The sequence below is a fragment of the Triticum aestivum genome, chromosome 4B (genome assembly GCF_018294505.1).
Source record: "Triticum aestivum cultivar Chinese Spring chromosome 4B, IWGSC CS RefSeq v2.1, whole genome shotgun sequence".
Taxonomy (NCBI): domain Eukaryota; kingdom Viridiplantae; phylum Streptophyta; class Magnoliopsida; order Poales; family Poaceae; genus Triticum; species Triticum aestivum.
In genome coordinates, this window is record NC_057804.1 from 601,196,482 (window position 1) to 601,219,174 (window position 22,693).

Here is a 22,693-nt window from a genome sequence, read left to right on the forward strand (position 1 = left end):
CCATAGAAATTAAGATAGAGTAAACAAGGGTGATCAAATATTACTACCCCAGCGGACGATAACAGTACACGTGCATTGCAGATACAGTTACAGGAAACAACAGACATATTCAGTTCAAATATTTCAACCTAAATCCTAAAAAGTGCAGCTGTGCCCGTTAGCGCACTCGAGCACACACGTCTCCACGCCGTCCGATCCCAATCGCGCCCACCAGGTGCCCCGCTGTCGGGTTCGTTGCGCGCGCGGCGCCACCTGGTCGGCCCGGCGCCCGTTGGTGGGAGCGTCGGTTCCGGGTCCCACTTCTCTCGCTCATTTCCCCTCCTCTCGCGTCCACCCCCTCCCACTTCCTCGCTCATTTTCAAACTGTTCATCGCCAAATCCGCCCCAAATCCCGCAATCTCCTAGCCCCAAATCCGCCACCGTTCGTCCTGCCGGGGGTGGAGCTATTCACGGCGAAGGGAGGTAGCCAGCGACGCGCGGCGACCAGGTGCGGGCGGCGATTCACGGCCAAGGGGAGGTAGCCAGCGGCACGCGGCGACCAGGCGCAGGCGGCGGCCCTGGCTAGGGGGAGATAGCCAGTGGCGCGCGGCGACCAGGTGCGGGCGGATTTGTACCGGCGAGGGGGAGGTAGCCAGCAGCGCGCGGCACCAGGTGCTTCTGCTGCGTTTCCCGTTCCCGGAAGAGGAGAAGTAGCCTGTGTTGCGGCTCCGCCCACGGCGTGGAGCACAGGCCGTCGGAAGGGAAGCAGTAGCCATCCAAGTCGTGGCGGGGGAGGAACGGTCGCTGCGAGCGCCGTGCTGTTCGCGCAGAGGTCAGGGTCGCGCATAGGACGACCATCTCCCTCCCTCGCAATCTGTTGGTAAGGACATCTGCCTTCGCTTACGTTTTGCGCTTGTTGCCCGTGTGTCAAAATTGACGAGTATATAGTGGATGTTTTGGGGTTGTTGGCAAGGTGATTCCGCTACTGGTTGGATGTAGGTGGTTTGAAGGCAGTTTGTCGGCAGTTTTTTGGGCTGCTGTGCTGCTGATAACGGGCTGATGCGGAAGTGTTTTTGTGATGCTCACTACAGGGGTAGTTCAGCTGTTCACATTTTTGTTTTTGTTGCTACACTGTTGTGAGCGAATTGCTCAATATTGTGCAGAAGTTTCCCACATGGAGAACTCTGTAGTTTTTGTTCCCTTTTTGTTTTGTTACTCTATGTTGTGAGCGACTTGCTCAATATGTTCCCTGGAGTTGCCCATACAGAAACTTTGTAGTTTTTGTTTGTTTTGCTACTGTGGTGAGTGACTTGCTTAATATGTTGCCAGAAGTTGCCTACACTCAAACTCATTAGTTTGTGTGCATCAAGCAAACCTTGTATGTTGTCTGCCCATATGTGCCTATCTTTATATGTGTGAACAATACTTTTATCCAGAGGAAATAATGGAAATATGTAGAATAGAGGGAACTAATTTGCCGGCGTGAATTTTTAAACGATAATGGTGCAAGTTGTTTGATCTGAAAAATAGTGCGCCTAATGCGCTTCAGTTTTTCTTTACACTTTAGTCCTACTTTATATAGCAGCAGATATAATTCAGTTTTAGTTTTAGTTTTAGTTGCCTCATATGCCTATCTGGCTTGCCTCAACATGTCATGTTGCCTAATTTATCTGTATGAGTTCGCCTAACACTTTTTGCATCAGTTTTTAGTTTGCTTTTTATGTGTTTAGGCATTATGTGTGTCCTTGTGTGTTTACATGACTAGGCTGAAATACTAGGCAATTTGCAGTTTCTTTACTCCTTACTTTTATGTATGATGATGTTCTTTTTTATGCGCAGCACGAAAACATGTCTGGGGCAAGCAAAAAAGGCATACAGGATGCCCCCCTTGCATTGAATCCTTATGATGGTCCATCTCATGCAACTGAAGCCCGTAGGATGGAGGTGTGCAGAATTTATCAAATCATTTTCGAATCATTCTACCTTTTTCCTTCCTTTCATTCTTGGGTTCTTTTCTCCTAACTTCATGTTATGGATTGTTATTTATGTGTTTATCTTCATTTTTCAGTCACAAAGCAGTGAACCGTTAGTTGGGTATAAGCGCTAGAGGAGTAAGGCAATTATCTGTCGAGGGAAGCGTCCCGATGATATCGTGAGCAATGAGAGTCTTCCTGAAGATGCTGGAAATGTGAGCGACAAAAGTGGTGGTGTGGATAAACCACCAAATCCAAAGTGGCAGAAAACCGGAGGAAACGAGGTAAATTTTGCTTCACCTCATTGAAACAATTGCCTAGTAGTGGTGTCTAAATTGCCTGGCATATACCATTGTCGATTTTTGATTCTTCTTTTTTTTGCAAACTATTTTCCCATAGGGACGCAGGAACAGGGCATCGCCTGCAAGGCTGTTCAAATTGAATAAAGACTTGGTTTCTAATAAAAAAAGTGTTATTACTGGAAAAGAGTTTGGAGGCCTCTTGGACCTTGCAGCGAACATCATGCCTGGTGATCTTAGTCAGTGGATAATGAAGCATTATGATCTAGAGATGTCACAGATAGTTATTCCAGATAGGGGCAAGATTCCAGTAGATGCTGCCAGTGTTCGGAGGATATGGGGTTTGCCAAATAAGGGGAGAAAAGTCTGCTATGAAAACCGCCCTGAGATCACAAAGGCAATGTTTAGGATTTACAATATCACTTCAAAGAATTCACCAACTCTGACAGCATGGTGCAAGATGAGTAAAGACATGGTAGGAGCTCACGATGATGACTTCCTCTGCGCATGGCTGTTTCTTGTTTTCTCCTGCTTCCTTGCACCATCTACAAGTTTAAGCATCTCACCAAAAAGCTTCCCTGCGGTCATGGATGTAAATGGAATAACTAAAACCAACATATGCCAGTTTGTTGTTGATCAACTAAAGCTAGCATTCAAATCAGGTCATGCCAAGAAGGTTGTTTGTTGTTGTGTTTTCCACCTCGTGGTAAGTTCACCTAACTTTGGATCTGTATGTTTTCTTTCTTATCTCTATGTTTTCTTAAAAATCATTACGTAACTCAAACTTTATGTTTTTCTTTATTCGAAACTCAGTTGCTGTATCTAGACTCTTTGGATGTCGACGAACCAATTCCCAGTTTGGTACCAAGGGTTTCAGTTTGGAATTCAGATTTGATTGCTACAGTTATCAAAAAGGATAGGAAAGCCCCTGGGGAATATGGGAAACTGCGGGTAAGCTATTTTTTGTCATTACATTTGTACTCAATAATGGCATTTTATTTGCTTTAGAAGACATAGGAAAGACATAAGGTTAGGCAAATCTACCTTCTTATAGAGGAGGCAATTGAATTACAAGGTCCAAGCAAGTTCAAAGTATTTGGTGGTCATTTTTTGTTTTCTGGTCATTTTTTGTAGCTGATGTATAAGATTTTTTTCAACAAGTAGGCAAGTCCAATTCATTGCCTGTAGCAACTTGTATACTAGACATCAGCAAGTTCAAAGCATTGAATGAACAAGTTTGTAGTTTGTTACTCATGGTTACCCTTTTTTTGCAACTGCTCGCACATGATAGGTAGGATTTTTTTGCTGGGGCAGTTACAACAGCTGATGTCTAAATTTTTTTAAGAAAAAAATAGGCAAATCCAACAATGTTACCATAGCAAATTGCACACTAAACATTAGCAAGTTCGTAGTTTTTTATGGAAACTTGGTAGTTTCCTATACTTGCTATAGTCCTGCCAAGTCATTTAGATACACTATAACCAAGCATCTTTCCAGCCTTCTCAGACCATTAGCATTTGTAACCGTTGGATCCTCACTTGTATGCATCCTTGGCCATCAGATTGGCTCTTAATCGCACCGTCCAAACTTCGAACAGTCCTCACGAGTGCTAACCTTATCGGACCGCTTCTCTGGTGGTTTTCTTGGGCGTCTGAGATTCAATTGGGTCTATGGGCCTATACCAGGCTCCTGTGGGACTGGGAAAACCTAAAACACAGGACGATCGCCCTGCTTTCGTTCGCTCGCACCCTCGCGTGGCGGCGCCTCTCCATGATCGAGCGATGCTAGAGCTTGGACTCGCATGGCGACTGCACTGGGTTACCACGACGCGAACACTACTAGGAAAAGGCATGCTAGTGGCGCACCGAATTTGCCTTCTAATGGCGCACTACTGGTGCGCCACTGGCATCACGCCATTAGAATTAAATTCTAATGGCGCACTACTGGTGCGCCATTAGTATCTGGTGTTCTAATGGCGCACCGCGTAGTGCGCCATTAGTATAGCCTGCAGTGCGCCATTAGAATGCCTCCCAGGGGCCATATGTACAAATATGCTTTGGCATTCTAATGGCGCACCAGCAGCTAATGCGCCATTAGTGTGATGATCACAGTGCGCCATTAGTGTCTTGTGTGGTGCGCCATTAGTATGAATATTAGGTTTTTTTTTTTGCTTTTCTGATTTTTGCACAGGTTACAAAATATATTATTGCATAGAATATAGACAGCAGCACACAGCAACATCAGATTCATCAAATACAATAGAAGATTAGTCTCCGAATACAATTCATCATATTAGTCTCCGGATTCAAAAGACCGGACAAAGATAAAACATTACAAGTCTCAAGACCGCGAGTATCGAGTTTGCCTTCACATTACAAGTCGATATCGATCATCTAAACTACCATCACATAAAGAGAGCTGTGGTCATCACGATGAGCATCATCGCGATCAAACTGGTCTTCATCCGGTTCCTCCAACGCTCCCTCCTCTCTCCCGCTAGATAGCGGGCGTATCTAGATTCGGCCTCCGCCCTAGTGGTGTACCCTTTGTAACTGTTACCGCTGAAACGGTGAACCTGTCTCCGACACTCCTCCCAGTCATCGTAGACTCCGGGAACCTTACCCTTGTACACGACATACGACGGCATCTCTATGCACAAGCCAAACAACAGACAATACATAAGCAATGTGTAAGTATGCAACAAAAGGATCGGAAGAGAAAAGCAAGACATTAATAGCACAATTCATGGTCCTACTAATAAATAGCATCGATTACATCTAAGTTGAACAACCGTCCAAACCAAAGAGACATTCGAATTCATTAAAGTTTAATTACAACATGAGCCAATCAATGTTTCAGAACTACACATCACTACTTTCGACTCAACTCATCGGACAGGAGCGTGGGTGAAGCCGCCGTCTGTCGTGATGGTCATGAAATCACGGTCGTTGTCACCCTACATTTGTAGCGTTTTATCTATCTCACTGTTGGACGGTTGATATCTGAGGAAGAACTGCCCCGCGGTATGAAGGACATCTTGATGGATGATGTCCGCAAACTCCGACTGGATGCGAAAGAATTCTTGTCTGAGGTCCGCGTCCTGGACTGCCGACAAGCTCGCGGCCCAATCTTTGAGATTATCTGGTAGCAGAAGGTGATGATGGTCCCTTACGATCGCCCGCATGTGATGGAGGGCGTAGTAGGCATCCTTCTGACCGCCAGGCGGCTGCTTGACGCAGCAGAACTTCGTATTGTGTGAGAAGATGTGCTTGCCGTACTTACGAACTGGCCTGGTGAAGGTGCCTCCAGATTGGGCGTAGCCGGGGAGAACATCATCAAGAACTTTCTTCACATTTGTGTAGTCTATCATGGAGTTACGGTTCGGGTCGAAATACGTGGCCATGGAATATTTCGGGCTTAAGAGGATGAGTGTGCAATGTGTGTCACTGCACAGAACACGGAATGTTAGAAAAAAAAGAACGATCGAAATCTAAGAAATCATATGTTACGGGGCGGTTAAGGGATGACTTACTCGGGAAAGTAAGGCACAAGGAAGTTATCCTTATCTGCGTTTGCCAGAATGACGCCTTCGAGGTGTGAACTCGCAACTTGGCGGTCCCCAGCGCTGCTCAAGTGCTTGGCACGCATGTAGAAGGGGTCGACTATCACGATGTCCGGGGTATTGTCTCTAATGATCCGCATCTGCATGCTCAGCGAAAACAGCCGAACGAAGGTGTAGTGCAACGGATGAAGGTTAAACATAGCAAAGATGTCATCAAACCGCAGGACGATCATACCCCCGATGTCGCCATCCACAAAGCCCTTGCTCTCTGGCACCTTGGCCACGAAAACCGGGTATGCCACATCCTTCTCTCTGAGACGCCGCTTCTCCAAAATCAGAACACTGTCGTGCAGACTCCGCATAGCACCGGTTGCAGCATTCAGCATATTTGGCGGTAGCATCGCCCTACCCGCCACATGCACCCTCCTCGAGATATCCTTAGGTGAAGGTGGCCCGTCCTGAGCACGGATCGAACTCGGTGCTGGCTGGCTCGCACCGGCGCCCTTGTTAGTCTTTCGTTTCCGGCCCTTCTTCTTGATCTCCTATAATGGGACCGAGTTCTGCTCACAGACCGCCTTCTTCAGCGTGTTGGGGCTGATAATATTTCGCGCCTCAGCTATCTGAGGCTCGGTGAAGGCGGGAGCTGGAGGTGTGTCCTGAGAACTGAACGCCAGACGACGCTTGTTGCAATTGGATTTCTCCGCCGTACCAGCTAGATCGCGGTGGTCTTGGTTGGGTTCTTGAGAAAGAGGCCCGCAGAACTCGTCAGCGTACCCATGTTCGGCAAAGTACTTATCAACTTTGGTAAATGTACCGTCGTCATTGTCGTTGCCGTCCGGATCCTGTGCCATAGGGCTGTCCGGATCCTGTGCCATAGGGATGTCCGGCAGGTCCGATAGCGTTGCGGCGTTCTTGCCATGGCTTGGCGCCGGCACGACTGGCGGTCTTGTCTGTGGGGTGGTGTCCCCCGCCCCCAAACGAATCTGGCTCTTCGGCCATAGCAGGGGCCAGTTTACGCAGGTGCCGAGGGTCATCTCATCTTCTTCGTCGGCCCCAGCGGGTCGAATCGGAGGTAATAGCTCGTCGCAGCCTGGCAGCACCCGGACCACTTCAACCCTATACATTGTGGTTGGCATCGGATTACCGTGGAACATGGGGTTGCCCGGTTGAACGATTCTGCCCTTGGCGACATCGACCAACTCGGCGCCCACGAAATGCAGAAGAGTGCAAGGAACGTCGGCGGTGCCCTGGAAAAACATGTATAGGGCGTCAGGGATGCCCAGTCAAAGGCAAGGAGATGAAGTCATCGGCCGAGAGGCTTAGTTACCGTGATGCCGTCGAGCTCGGCTAATGTCGAGGCACCGCCAACGGCGGGCGTGCAACTGACGGAGGGGGCGCTTGCTGGCGAGGTGCCGGTCGGCGTACACCCGGGTGCATTAAGCTCCAATGCCCGTGCCGGTGCCAGAGACACGAATACCGCCTCCGCCGGAGACACCAATGGCACCGCCGCCGGAGACACCAATGGTGCCGCCGCCGGAGACACCAATGGCGCCGCCGCCGGAGACACCAATGGCGCCGCCGCCGGAGACACCAATGGCGCCGCCGCCGGAGACACCAATGGTGCCGCCGCCGCGCTGTGCGAGTTGCTGGCCGTGAAGCTGGGAACCGGGGGAGGCCCCTTTTGGCCGCCCGCAATCCACGTCGTCAGCCCATGAATCAATGTAGGCACCATGGCGTTGAGCATCGTTCCAAGTTGTTGTTGCACTTGCTCATGGACAAGCTCCGGAATCCGCGCCACTTGTGCCTTGAGTTCTTCAACCTCGCGCATCTGGTTTTCCGAGCTGGTCTTTTTCTCCTTCCGCACAGCAGCGGTATAGTATGACCCCCATTTTGTGGACAAGCCTTTGCCGGCCACACGACCAGCTGACGTCGGCTTATCGAGCTTATCCTTCTTTTTCATTACATTCAACGCCCTATTTAAAGGGGTGTCGAAAGGGGAGCTCTTAGACGACCCCGCGCTACTGCTTTCATTGTCCTGCGAAAGGAACATGAACCATTTAGAAATATTGGGGATTAATTAGAGTGCAACCATATGGAGCTAATTACGCGGGGGTGTATTCCTTACCAGAACAAGCTCAAGCGCCCTGGTCTTCGGATCCGTGGTAAGCTCCTTTGTTATCGGGTCCTCCTTATACCGGGCCCTGACATAGTTCCTGGTCTGCTTGTCACCGCTGTATTTCTCAAAGTGGGGCGGTAGGCCTTGCTCGGCACGCTCCGCGTCCTCCTTGTCCCATATAGGCTCCGCCACTCTATAACCGTCGGGACCGAGTTTGTGTTCCCCTAAGTTCAACTCCCGCATTTCTTTCCCCCACTGACTTGATTCGGAGGTTGCGGGGCTCTGGCACTTGATCTTGAACTCCTTGTACTCATCTTCGCTCATCAAAGGATATTTCGCCTTGATCTTGTCATAACTATCACCTTTATCAATCATTCTCTTCATCGCGCTTCTCCAAGTAGACAGGGCCGTGCTCATCTTCGTGAGGGCGGCATTGTTCACTTTATTCCCTGAGAGGCGTGTGTTTTCAAATTCGGCGAGGAACTTGTATCGTTCGTGCAGCTTCGTGAAGAGGAGGTTGCGCAAATTCCCTCGGTCCTTATGCCTAAGGTTCTCGGTGTTGATCGAGACGGTGCTCCGGAGAATGCACCCGAGCTGAACCGAGTACCCCTTGACTATATGTTTGGGCTCCGTTGGATTCCCGTCGGAGTCCACTTGAGTGAATTCCTCCTTGACGGTGCGGAGCGCATTCGGGCGCCGGTCCTTCCTTTGCTTCTTCGGTTGGCTGCCATCTGTGTGTGCGCTGCCACCATCTGTGTGTGCGCCACCATCATCAGTGTGTGCGCCGCCACCATCTGTGTGTGCGCCGTCACCATCTGTGTGTGCGCCGCCATCTGTGTGTGCGCCGCCGCTATCTGTTCACAATCTTCTTGCCCTTCTTTTTCGCAAACGGAGTTCTTCTATGGAACGGACGTCCTTTAGGTAGGGTGGTCCTGCTTCTTCTTGTGGTGTGTGCTGCTACTTCGTCGTCGTCGTCATGTTCGATCTTCGGGTCGCCGTACTTGTCGAAGTCTTGCTCATTGGCTACTCCATCCATTCCGATGATCTTCCTTTTGCCTCTCCTCATGACAACACGACTGGGCTTTGGCGGGTCGGTAATGAAGAAGCATTGGTCCACTTGGGAAGCCAGTACCCATGGCTCATTTTTCGCGGTGACGTTTGCGCCCGCGGTCTTGGATTTGGCTTCGGGTATAACCATGGTGGTGAAATACCGGTCTTCTTTTATGACGTTTTTGGCCCATCTGACACGGAACATCGGGACCTTCTCTCCAGCATAGCTCAGCTCCCAGATCTCCTTGATCCTTCCGTAGTATCTGTCCTTGTCGTTACCGGTGTAGGATTCCATCGTTACCCCGGAGTTCTGATAACCATCGCTCTTCATGTCCTTGTCCTCGGTGTAGAATGTGTAGCCGTTGATATCGTACGCCTCATAGGTCATCAGGTTGTGCTCGGCGCCCTGTGACAAGGCGAATATGAGTTGTTCTTCCGCGGAAGAATCCTCATGTAAAGGGTACGACAGAAGCTTCTGCTTGAACCAACGCGTGAAACATGAGTTGTGCTCTTTGAGTATATCTCCGTCCGTCCTCTGTTGGCCTCGGTCATTGTACGTCTTCTTAATAAAGGTTTTGTGCTCTACCACCCAAGGATCGACCACGTCTATGTGTTGTAGCGCGACTAGGTTTGCTCTTTCAAAGTCGGCGAGTCGACCCTCGAAGTCGACATGCATTTCGCGGCGACCCTCATGGTGACCCCATCCAGCGAGCCTGCCGAGGTGCCTGTTGACGGGCAGACCAACGGGGTTCTCGATGCCTAGATAATTTGTGTAGTAGGAGATGCACTCTTCGGTCAGAAAGCCCCTGGCTATGCTTCCCTCTGGACATGACATGTTGCGAACGTATCCTTTGATGTCACCATTCATCCTTTCGAACGACATCATGCTGTGCAGGAACGTCGGCCCGAGTTGGATGATATCCTCCACTATATGGACCAGCAGATGCACCATAACGTCGAAGAATGCGGGCGGGAAGTACATCTCAAGCTCGCATAGTATCACCACGATCTCTTCCTGTAGCCTTCTGAGTTGCCTCACGCCAATCGACTTCCGAGAGATGACGTCGAAAAAGTTGCATAGGCCAAATAGCGTTTCACGAACGTGCGCGTCCATGATCCCACAGATTGCAACTGGAAGTATCTGCGTCATCAGCACGTGACAGTCGTGAGACTTCATCCCGCTGAACTTCTGCTTCGCTGGGTCTAGGTATCTGATTATCTTCCCCGCGTAACCGTAAGGAAGTTTTACTCCTAGGAGGCAGGTGAAAAATTGCTCGATCTCCTCCTGACTTAGAGTGAAGCACGCGGGAGGGTAGTCATTTCCGGTCTTCTTGGCCTTTTTGCCTTTGCGACGACTTTCCGTGTCCTGCTTCGCCTCATCATCATCATCATCATCATCATCATTAGCGTGAAGCTCCTGCCTGATGCCCATTGATTTCAAGTCTGCCCTTGCTTTCGGCCCATCTTTGGTCCTCTCTGGCATGTTGAGCAGGGTACCAAGCAGACTCTCGCACACGTTCTTCGTGATATGCATGACATCAAGGCTGTGAGGCACACGGTGGATCTTCCAGTACGGCAAGTCCCAGAAAACAGACCTCGTTTTCCATACCTTCAGCAGCGGCTCTGGCGCCTTTCGCTTCTTTCCCGGCAGTGGGAAGTCTTTCCAATTTTTCAACAGCTTGTCTATTTCCTCGCCGCTCCTCGTACACGGGCGTTTTCGGGGTTCGGTTTCACCATCGAACAGATCCTTGCATTTCCTCCACGGGTCATCGTCGCGAAGCCACCTTCGATGTCCCATGAACACGGTTTTCGAAGACCCGGGATCTCTATCTAGCTGGCGATACATTGTGTCATCCATGCACCTTACGCATCCAGAAAATCCGTGGACTACCTGCCCCGCGAGATATCCGTAATCGAGATAGTCCTGCACCGTCGTGAGCAGTGCGGCTCTCATAGGGAAATATTCTTTCTCTGCGGCGTCCCACATATTGGCTGGCGTTTTCCACAGCGTGTCAAGCTCCTCTTTCAGCAGCCCCAGATACAGATTGATGTCGTTCCCTGGTTGTTTCGGCCCTACAATTAGCATACTCATGTGAATGTACTTCCTCTTCATGCACAACCAGGGGGGAAGGTTGTACATCCACACAAACACAGGCCAGGTGCTATGTGTGCTTCTCTGGCTGCCAAACGGATTGACTCCATCGGTGCTCGCGCCCAGCACGATGTTCCTTGGATCGTTCCCAAATTCTGGGTATTCGAAGTTCAACGCTTGCCACTGGCTCGCATCCTTAGGGTGACTCAGCATCTTGTCTTTTTTATCTATCTCCGGATCATTTGCGTCATCTTCTTGCTTCTTCTCCTCCCTATCCGCGTGCCAACGCAGGAGCTTTGCTACCTTAGGGTCCGCGAAATACCGCTGCAGACGAGGAGTGATCGGAAAGTACCACACCGATTTTCGAGGAGCTTTCTTCCTCTTCTTGTATCGAGTGACGCCGCACACCGGACATATGGTAGACTCCGCGTGCTCGTCCCGATAAATGATGCAATTGTTCATGCACACATGGTATTTCACGTGCGGTAAATCCAGAGGACACACGATTTTCTTCGCCTCCTCGAAACTGGTCGGGCACTTGTTCCCCTTGGGAAGACGTTCGTGCCAGAATGACATGTTCTCGTCGAAGCATGCGTCGGTCATTTTGTGTTTTACCTTCATCTCCAGAGCCATGAGCGTTACTTTCAGGCGGGTATCCTCGGGCCTGCATCCTTCATACAATGGAGTAACCGCGTCTATCTCCAGTTGATCCAACTTGGCTTTCTCTCGGGCAGCAGCTCTTGCGTTATCCGTCCGCTTGAGAAGCAGCTCTTGAATATGAGGGTCCTGCACCCAGCCTCCATCGTCGTCTGCTCCGGCATCTTCATCTTCATGATCATTCCCTTCGTCTTGATCTTCCTCATCATCATGTACGACATCTTCTACATGATGACTGTGTACAGCATCACCGTCGTGATCATGTCCTGGAGATTCTTCGTCTTCTCGCCCGCCCTCGCCGCTTTGGTACTTGTCTTGTTGCCCTTCCTCATTTCTTGCCCGGCCCCGGCCATGGACGACTTGATAGTCATCTTCATCACCTTGCCACCGATAGCCATCCATGAAACCACGCAAGAGCAGGTGGTCCCGCACCTGCCCGGAATCCGGGTCCGCAATAAGGCTCTTCAGCTTGCATCTTCGACATGGACATCTTATCTCCGTCTCGTTCTTTTGAAGCATCTCGGCCTTCGCGGAGCTCAAAAACCTATTCACGATGCCTTCAGTCATCGTGCGGACCATGGTCGCCTGCGGGGTAGAGCAAAACTATATGTTAGAACCAAGAAAAAATTTGGCATGACCTTCCCTAAAAATAGGACCAAAAAGAATGCATAGTGCCAAAATTCTCGCCAAAACGGAAATGAATCAAAACATTCCGGCAAAATATTGGAAACTATCGCATATTTCAAATACCGGTACCTTCAAACATAAACATATATGCAACACCACAAACACATGCAACACCACAAACATACATAGATCTAGCTAGGCCACAAAAAGTGCATGTGCACGTTGTTGGAGCGAGCTAGGGAGAAAAAAAATTAGATCTATATCATGAAGATAGCTTTCCCTTACTTACCTATCAAAAAAGGTAATTTCACCACTTAATTTTGTTGAATTTATGGTGGAAATGAGGTGAGGAGGAGGAGATGGCCGAAAGCTTGGAGAAGGAGGTGGATGGAATGAAGTGGGGAAAGTGAGTGGGTAGGTGTGGGCTGTCCAAAATATCTTGTTGGTCCCAGGTTACTAATGGCGCACCGTAGGAAAATGCGCCATTAGTAACCCTGGTTACTAATGGCGCATCAGCCTACGGTGCGCCATTAGTAGTTTTGCAAAAAAGTAAAAATAATAAGTATATATACTAATGGCGCATCTCCTCTGAGTGCGCCATTACTAGTTTAAACTAGTAATGGCGCACTATGCCACGATGCGCCATTAGTAGTTTTGCAAAAAAAAGAATAAAACAAAATTTACAGTAATGGCGCACTGCCTGCTTGGTGCGCCATTAGTAGTTATAGATAGTAATGGCGCATTATGGACCGGATGCGCCATTAGTATGTATGGGAAAATGGAAAAAAAATAATTCATACTAGTGGCGCACCCTGTTTACGGTGCGCCATTAGTGTCTTCCACACTAATGGCGTATCACAAACAGGTGCGCCATTAGTATATAGTAGTGGCGCACTGCTTCCACGGTGCGCCATTAGAATCAATCCTATCTATAGCCCTTTTCCTAGTAGTGGAAGGGCGTCGCCTCCTCGGTCCGTTCGGTTGCAGTTGCGGTTGATGCGCTCCCCGCGCTACCCCGCTTATCTGTGGTGGTCGAGCTTCCTCCAAGCTCTCTCACGCTAACACTCCATCCAACGACAATGAAGACATGGAGAAATACTTGGGGAAAATGAAGACCCTTCGCTGCCACATCTATTCCTATCCCCCTGTCCATCGATTTGGAAGCGACGCGGCGGCTGTTCAACGACCTAGCAGCAGGAAGCGCCGCCACCGCCCGACCCCAATGCGACACCTGCAAGGTCACCCTTCCTCCCACCTCCTCCTGACCCAACCCATTGTGTCGCTCGTCCGCGCGCTCCTGATCTGGTCATTGTCCAGGGCTATGGATCGACCTCTACAGTGCTTATCGATTGTGTTCCGGTCGGTATCCAGAGGTCACAACTTCCCCATGCCTCATGCTCTTTTTGGATGTTTTGAAATTGACACCTGGTTAATCTGTGAGTAGTTGATTTGAAGGTCTGATTAACACTTGAGAAGCCCTAAAACAATTAGATTACAATGACTGCGGTGGCTCATGCCCTCTGTATCTCTGCTCCTCCACTGTCTATTCGCATGGTTGATTCAACACTGGCAGGCTGCAGCAAAGCACTCCAGAAAGGCAGAAACCATCCAATGGCGACGCAACAACCTCTGTTTTTTGCGATCTCTAATCATGTTGCCTGCCATGATGCTGGCACGTAACTTATATTGTATACAGGATTACACATGAATTTAGGAATATCCTTGCTATGTTGCAATCAGTTATTTTGTTTGTAGACTGACAAGAACATGTGTCAATCTTTTCGTCTGTGAAGAACTGAGATGATTTTCTCTATTTTTTTGCAGAGTCAATGCAGTACACGAAGTCTTTTTTCAAAGGCATTAACCAACAGAGGGAGTCTTCAGTTTGGCACTTGTCTAATCTGACTTATGCCACCACAGAAGCAATGTTGTATTCGTACCTGTACTGTTATTGAGGGACATTTGCTATAGGGAAGATTAAGATAAATTAATGCATAGCCACAAGGTCTGATATGCTTTACTTTGGCTGATAAGTGACAAATTTTAATGCAGAGAACATGTATGCTAGGTCCCAACGCCCAAAAATATCTTCTGCAACAATTAAATTTTTGATGTAGCTCACAACTTGGTATTATCACCGTCACTACAGATTGACATGTACTCAAATATTATGTTGATTATTGATTTTTATTTGACTGATCACTATTATTTTACTGTGGGGAATTTCATCTAACAAAAATGCTTCCCTTGATATAAAGTAGTGGTGGAAAAGAAGCTCAAGCTTGAGTGATAACTGGCAAAGCATGATAGGTGGCATGCGGAATTTCTATCTGACGTAAGCACTTGATTTCTGAATTCTGACCCATTGCACACCAGTAATAGAGTCATTCAGGTTAACAGAGATGAATACTGATGAGTTAATTTTCTTAAATTCTATACAGTTATGCACGACTTATAGCCCATGAATGACACACTTTGTTTCGACATGTAAATGTTGTTATCCCCTGGTTAATATAGTTTCAGAGTTACGAGTTTACCATTGCTCTGCTTTTAGGCAGAGAATAGTTGGATAGCATTTTCATGGTCCATAGAGATCTTTCTTTAATTATTTATTATCTGTTCATCTTCACATTTCTAAAAGTTCTTTATATAGTTTTGAAAGTGTGGATCCTTAGAGAATGAGACTGTCTCTCGATTCTAATCCTTTTTTTGGTTGATGGAGTTTTCAAAATATTTACTACAGGAGGTTGACAATGCAAATATACTCTTCAAGCTAATTAGGTGCAAGCTCTATCTCTGTCTTACAGGGATTGGTTTCTTTGGTAAGGCCCGGATACTTTGTAAGAATAGATAACTCTTCTTGGCTTTGTTCTTCCCTGTGATATTGCTATTAACACTTTAAAATCATTTGAGCCAAGTAAAATACATTAGTCTCTAATTGTTGAGTTGAAATGGACAAAATATATGTGCCTGATCCATGAATCATGAAAAATGACATTTGTTGATCCTGCATTCTGCTATTCGAGATCATCTGGAAATAAAGTGCGATAGCCAAATGATGATAATTTTCAAGCCTTATTTAATTCCTTCTGCCCATACACCATTGGGATTTAAAGTGGGTCAGGATTGAATGACATATTTTTTGCATGGTTATGTTGAAGTGTTGGATCCTGATTTTGATCCATTCGATCAGGAAAATTCAGCCTAACAAGTTATCCATGGATCCACTCTTGCAAGTTGTAACTTCAATCCAACTTAGGAATCATACATCCGCTTTCACATTTCTTTGATCGGTCTACCTTTCAACCAATGCGAATATGGTTGCTTGTCATCTATACATGGAAAGACAATATAACCAAATTGCTTCTATCTGTCTTAGTATTTATAGATCTGCTATATTGTATATTTGTGCACGGGACGAGTCATTAGGATTATTGTGTGACTGGCAATCTTTGGTTTCATGTATTTCCCAAGAAACCACACTGTTCACAAATCCTCGCTAAATGGCGAGACATTAAACAGAATACTCCTAAATTCAGGCTATAAGCCAAAATTCCCCACTATATATCACTTTATTCGAACACAACCTTCATGTTGTATGCCTTCATATATTTTTAGATGTGCCTAATATTTTATAGTCAAAATAGACGGGCGCGGCAACGCACGCCAATCATGATCTAGTATACTGAAAAACTAGGCGAAGCTACATGCTAGAAACCCTATCCACACATGATAAGGAAACTAGGCAACAATGATGCCACAGTGCTCGACTTGGTTCAAAGCATGCATGGTTTTTCTGCAAACTTGGCAACATGTTAGGTTAGTTTTCTGACTAAAAATGGCAGTGAAATCAAACCACCATCATGAGCATTTTAGTTTCTTTTATTCTGTTGTCAAGCCAGCGCCACAATTCACTAATCCCTTGATTGTTTGTCTTTTTTTCCAACCCAAACGAGCAGCTGAAGACTAAGTTCTCCCGGTGTGCGGATGATAGCTTGTTTGGGAGCATGGACCACGTCACACAATTTGTAGCAGCAAGATTACCTGAGTCATATGACAAAACTGTAAGTTTATCAAGTGCCTGTTATGCTCACTTGTTTTTCCATTTTAACCTCAAACCCAACATATTGCTAAGACTTATCATGTTAATCCCTTTTTTCTACTTTCTTGTTTTTTGCAGAAACAAAAGAAGCTGCCAGGTATGGTGCACGAAATGTGTTCAACTATTTCACATGTAGTTGGGAAGCTTGTTTCTGGGATTGGGAGGATAGATGATGCGCAAGAGGGGACAAGAAGGTCAGAGGCTGTTCGTGTGGAAAAGAGCAGACAAGAACCTACTAGGAGATCCAAACAAGCTCCAGCTGCTAGAGAAAGCCTATCAAGTGAAGAAGAGTCATTCAAAACTCACAGCGAGGAAGATGCAAGTGACAGTGACAAAATTGACGGGGATATAGGGGATGATGGGAGTGACAGTGACGGCCACTCAAGGGATGATGATGGTGATGACTTTGTAGTTGAAAATGTTGGATGCAACGACAACGAGGTGGGAGAAGCAACTTTTCATGAGAGGGGAGCAGCAATGGATGAAAGCAAGGAGGATACGGAGGACGAAGAGGAGGAGGAAGAAAAAAAGACGAGGATGAAGAAAAGGAAGAAAATGATGACGAAGAAAGCAAAGACAATGACAACGACAATGACAAAGACATCGGGGATGATGATATGCAGGGTGATGAGGGAGACCTGGATGACAACAATTCTGGTGGCAACAGTGGCAATGGCGGAAACAATGGAGGCAACGAGGATGCTGCAAGTGAGGAAACAGAGAGTGATGACGAGCAATCCACACTTCAATATTTACTTCAAAAGAAAAAGGATACAAAGCCAAAGGGGCTTGACGAGGCAGTTAGCATCTCTATGAGAGATGTTGTAATGATGGGCGAGGAAAGTTACTGCAAAATGCCACACATCCGCATGTTCGAAGTGAAAGAAATGTGGGATCTCGACGTGGAGCCGATTGCAGTGCTAGTGAACTAAATGTTCCAAGAGCTGTTGAGAACAAAAGAAATGGAACTGGGGATTGAATTCAACCTTGAGGAAGTCTGCCCCAAGTGGATTCGCAAGAAAATCATGAGGGAGATAGGGGTTGTACATGAACCCAAGGAAGTTGGTGTACCACCACTTCCACCACCAAAGAAGAAAAGGAGTGTCAGTTTCGTGTCAGAGCCAACGGCGGTGACAGAGACAATGGAGGAACTGCGAGCTATGCGTGCCCAAAATGGTCAAGATCTGCAAGATGGAAAGCAAACAAAGTCAGCCATGAAGAAATCTGGGCATTTTCAGTTGCAACATCAGGCAATACATCATTCAAAAGAGGCATGTCCTAGCACACATAAGAACCAGCTTGAAACCAATACAGCATGAAGCTCAACAGCACGACACTCAGATCTCACTAGGGGAAAAGATGCAAATGTTGTAGTTTCACCAGGAACAGTTCCAAAACAGGAAGCAAGTGCCTCACAAATTCTACCAAGTCATTCTAGGGAGGAAGCAAGTTCATCTATTTTTCAGGCAAGTGATGCACATGCATCAGTTCAACCTACAGCAGGAGGAACAACTCAAATGAAACAGGATGCATCATTGCAAGTAAGCAGAGCAATCCCTAGGACAAGCCCTAGTGGGAGGCAACCACTAAGTAGTCTAAGTGGCCAAGCACAATATCCTGATCAAGGGAATGGGATGCAATCAGCCAACGACACCCAGAGGGGCAAATTGCTTCATTACAAAGCACCACAACATGCTGCACCATTAGATGCAGGTCAGGAGAACATACCTCTAGTGTCAATCACAGGGGTTGGAGGGATGGAAGGTGTCATCGGCGGCAACATGAAACAAAGTTTGGAAGCAAAGTTTCTAAAAGCTCAGGGCAAGTTGCCTACTTTCATATCTACAGTTGCCCAATCATCCCCTTACCCGCAGCTGAAGGATATCAATTTTTTTATGCTAACAAGGAGCTCAGTCCACTAGAAATAAATGTTCTAGATGTCAGTGAGCTCTTGTCAAGGTGTGTTCCCCCATCTAGCAACGATTTGCAAAGCAAGTCAGCAAATCACATTCCAGCAGAGATGGATGGACAACATTTTCAGCATAGCAAAAGTGAAAGCTCAAATTTTGAACGTGAATACTGCCCAGCTCCAAGTTTTGATATTTTCAAATACGATTTTCCTACAGCACATGTATATGATGGAGCAGAATGAGTTGCCAGGGAAAACGTATTGGCTGAGCATGAGTTCTTACAGTATCAAGTAACCAAGGAGCTAGTCATTGAAATAATTGAAGATGAAAAAGTTGTTAATCTCGAAGGCATAGATGAAGTGTATGCACATGCAGAAGAACAGGCTATGAACTGTGAGCTTGAGTCCCTGCAGTATCAAGTACCCAAGGAGCCACTCATTGAAATAATTGACGACGATCATGCCGTGGATCTTGAAGGCATAGTTAGGAACATTTACCAGACACCTGAAAAAGTTGCCCACAACCAAGTAGTAGTGGGATCAGGCAGTAATATTTATAGCAGCAGTAGCTCAGGAGAGAAGGTCCCACATCAATTTGAGAGAAGGATTATCAAGCCACCTCCTTGCAAGAGGTCACCATTCATGGACTATAACAAGAGGAAAGTGTACATATGCAAACCTTAAGTAAGCAGGCTATATGCATCGGTTATTCTGCGTGGGAGATTGAATGAAGAAGAATCACCATATGAAGATACTAGGTATGACATTTTTTGTGAGGCATTTTTACATGTTTTTCTAGGCAATTAAAATGCACTTTTCAGGCAATTCAGGCTGTATTCATAGGCAAACAAAAGTAAAAGAAGCAGGCAAAAATAGTACCATAGTAACATAATCACCCCATCCAAATTATATGCTAACCACAATGCACTTCCAGGCAGTAAGACATTTTCCAATACCTTACATATGCTAACTAGAATGCACTTTTCAGGCAGTAACAATTCATTTGCAAATTGTTGCAACCCCAAGTTTCTGTTCCTTAGGCAAAACATGATCTATTTTCTAGGCAATCAAAAGTATAGTAGCATGCAAGTTGGTTACTTTTTTCTCCTGGTTGTCCTTTTTTGGTCTTTTCTTTTTGATCGCAGCCTGAAGGTAATTGACTACAATGGATATGATGTCTCGATGAGGGAGCTTGCAAACTCTATGAAAAAAGAAGGATATGTCTTGACACATGTAATGGAAATTGGCATACTATCCATAGCGATGAATTTGCCAGTATACTCCAAGAAGGTTCTCATGCCCCTGAGGTTCTCGGTAAGAAAAAGGACTAGGAGTCATTACTACTTCAGGTTTTCCATTTGTTTGTTCTTGGTCCCTACTTGGTCATTTCCAACCACTTTTTTTGTTTTTACAGACAAGGATGCAACAGATGACTTTCCCCTCCAATGATTTGAACAGCCAAGAGATTATTTCCCGATTCAAGAAATCAAATCACCTGGACCGGAAAGATATGGTAAGTCCACGTTTCTCAAATTTCCACTATAGTATTCTTTTCCTATTCCTTTTTTCCCACCCACATGCAAATAGCACAGTACTAGTTTCAGCACATGCACGAAGTTGCCATAGTGCAGAATCACAATTAGCTTTTTCGCATAGCTTGAGAAAACTTTACATGCTTTCTATGTCTCTTCAAGTTCCCTACAGACTATGTTCTTACGCCCAGCTTTTTTTCTGCCCTTTTTCCCATAGATAATGTTCCCTGTGTTAGAGAATATCGACAAGTCTAAGAAAGTTACAGGCAACCATTATTGGGTCTTCAACGTGAATATAAGGGATCGAAGGTTCGAGGTGCTTGATTCATGGAGGACACTTCAGCACAAGACTCTAGATGTCTGCGCAAGGATTATGGTTGCTAGTTTTCGGGCTCTGTGGGAAGAGCACTATCCCAAGTCTCACATCTCATTGGATGACTTCCCACTAAGAAACATTGATGTGCCAAAACAAACTAACAAGTAAGCATCAATTCCCAGACAAACTCCAAAACAAAGTCCTAACAAATTCACACTTTGTTTCGTAGCTGACCTGAAACATTCTCTATTATTTTGCTTAGATTCGAATGTGGTATTTTTGCTCTCTCATTCGCAAATGGGTGGGAAGCAAGGAACATTCCAAGATTTACAGCATAGGATGTCCCAAATAACAGGAAGCAGTTGACAAACACGTGGGTTAACACCAAGCACAACAAGGCTCCATGGGAAGCTGTACTGAAGTTAGCTTAGGTCAGTTTTTTTACCATTCATGTTTCTTACTGACTTTTCTTTTTGCTCGCGTAAAAACTGAAGTTTGCCAGCATTTTTTTACATGATGATTATTTGCATCATCATCCTTTTTCCAGAAGTCATGTGTAATTTTTTGAACAAACAAGGAGTTGCTTGAAACCATTCTGTAACTTGCAACAACACCAAACAGAAATTGGCTATTTTTCTATGCAAAAATGTAGTCATGGAACACCCAGATTTAACTACAACATTTTTTTGCAAGCAGGCAATTCAAACTGTAGTACCAGGCAATCTAAACTATATAATCATGCAATCCAAAATACTAATACAGTTATCCAGAGCATTTTTGAACCTTACAGGCTTAAAAAGCAAGTTGTCTTGTTTGCATGAAAGACAGTAATCCAAATGAGGGTAAACAAGTAGGTTCGTACAGAAAAATAGCAAATGTCATTCCTAATATATCACCGGGCATCTAGTCATCGCTCATTTTTTTGTCTTTGATAATTGAAACTCCATCTGTGTTTTCCCATTCCTGCAGTGTTCATCATGCCAATCTTGTGGTGCACAGTGCACTATTGTGGTTGAAAGACCCACAGTAACTGCACTTGTTTTTCCTCTTCAGATGTAGCTCTAGTGCTGATTGCAACCTTTTCGACTTTGCTCTCCCTTGTGTAGTTGATTTTGGGGGGTCTCTAGGAACTTGGGGGTCAGGTGTACTAGAATCACCTTGCGCAGCTGCAACAGCTACATGCAGGGATTCCATGGGGAGTGGTTGTCGTGCATGTCCACCGGGAGGTTGCGCTAAGGTAGATGAAAGTGGGGCAACATGTGTTTGTTGTACAATAGTAGAAGTTGTATACAGCCCAGAACCACAAGGAAATGTTGCAAAATCTGTAGGCAATGCTGCAAGGCCAGCATTTGCTGTAGTACCCATGGGTGGTGGCACATTCCCCCTAAGTGGTAGTGCAGGTCAATAGCTTTGTTGGGGAGCCCTCATCATTGTTGGTGCAGGCTCTCTGGTTAGTGTTCCAGGGCTGAACAGTTGTCGTGGAGCCCCCCTCAGTATTTGCCCAGGCCCACTGTTTAGTGTCGGAGTCCCCAACAGTTGTTGTGGAGGCCCCCTGGGTTGTGGCGCAGATCCACTACCTTGAGTGACAAACCCTGACGGTCGCCCTGCAGCGCATGAGCTTGGCACCGCAGACCCTTTGTGCACTGACGCACCCCAACTGTTGTGTGTGGTTGCACACCCTGCCCCATACCGTGTGTAGGTAGTGATGCTGCATTTCTTGGTGGTGGGGCAGAAGTAGTTTGACAGTGCCTATCACTAGCAGGGGCTTGCACAACATGTGGTGGTGCGTTGCCACTACTCACCGAAGCATTTGTCATTGGTGGCACAGGACCACTAGCTGATGGTGGAGGCCCACCAGTGTGTCCACTGGGATGGGCTGTTATTTTCTTTTTCCTTGACAGGCTGAGATTTTTTATTTCATGACATGCTCCACGCATATGCTTCTTTACAATATTTGTCGCAGCATCTGATGCACTGGCAACCTTAGCAAGTCCACCAAAATCCATCATCAAATTTGCATGACGAAGTTCTTTCTTCGATTGTTCCGGCATCTCATCAGGCTGATCCTCAACAGCATGGGGTGCATCTGGGATTGCTAGGGGTGTCCATCTTCTTTTGATGTACTGCGTTGGGATTTCATCAACTCCAAGATGGTTGAAAACCTTCAAAATATGGCAGCAAAACATACCATCCCTATCAAACTTGCAACACTCACATCCGTAGTCTCCAGCACTAGTTTCAACAGTCACAAAATAGCTCCTAGAACCATATTTAGCAACCCATTCTTGCTTGGGGTAAAGCTCATACAAGTGTTCACCGTGGGGCCGCACGTTGTACCTTGTAGTCAACTGAAACTCGTCATGGAACTTCTCGTACAAGTCTCTAGTGTATGAATTGTAGGCTTGCTTTTCAATTGGGTAAGATGACCACATTTCACTCTGCAAATGTCCTGTCCTGTAGTCCTTCGCACCCTCTCAAA

The 22,693-nt window shown here is 46.5% G+C and overlaps 1 protein-coding gene across 1 annotated transcript; it reads left to right on the forward strand.

Moving 5' to 3' along the window:
• The first annotated feature begins 16,319 nt into the window (after positions 1-16,319).
• Positions 16,320-19,257, forward strand: LOC123089351 (protein bfr2-like). Its single transcript, XM_044511052.1, has 2 exons — positions 16,320-16,419; positions 16,536-19,257. The coding sequence occupies exons 1-2, from the start codon at positions 16,363-16,365 to the stop codon at positions 17,271-17,273; spliced, it is 795 nt and encodes a 264-aa protein (XP_044366987.1). The 5' UTR covers positions 16,320-16,362; the 3' UTR covers positions 17,274-19,257.
• The last annotated feature ends 3,436 nt before the right edge of the window (positions 19,258-22,693 follow it).

Bases quoted from the DNA above. Each gene is read 5' to 3' on its own strand.
- LOC123089351 (XM_044511052.1), top strand. From the start codon at position 16,363: ATGGACCACGTCACACAATTTGTAGCAGCAAGATTACCTGAGTCATAT. The intron at 16,420-16,535 runs GTAAGTTTATCA...TGTTTTTTGCAG, and splicing joins CTGAGTCATATGACAAAACT to AAACAAAAGAAGCTGCCAGG.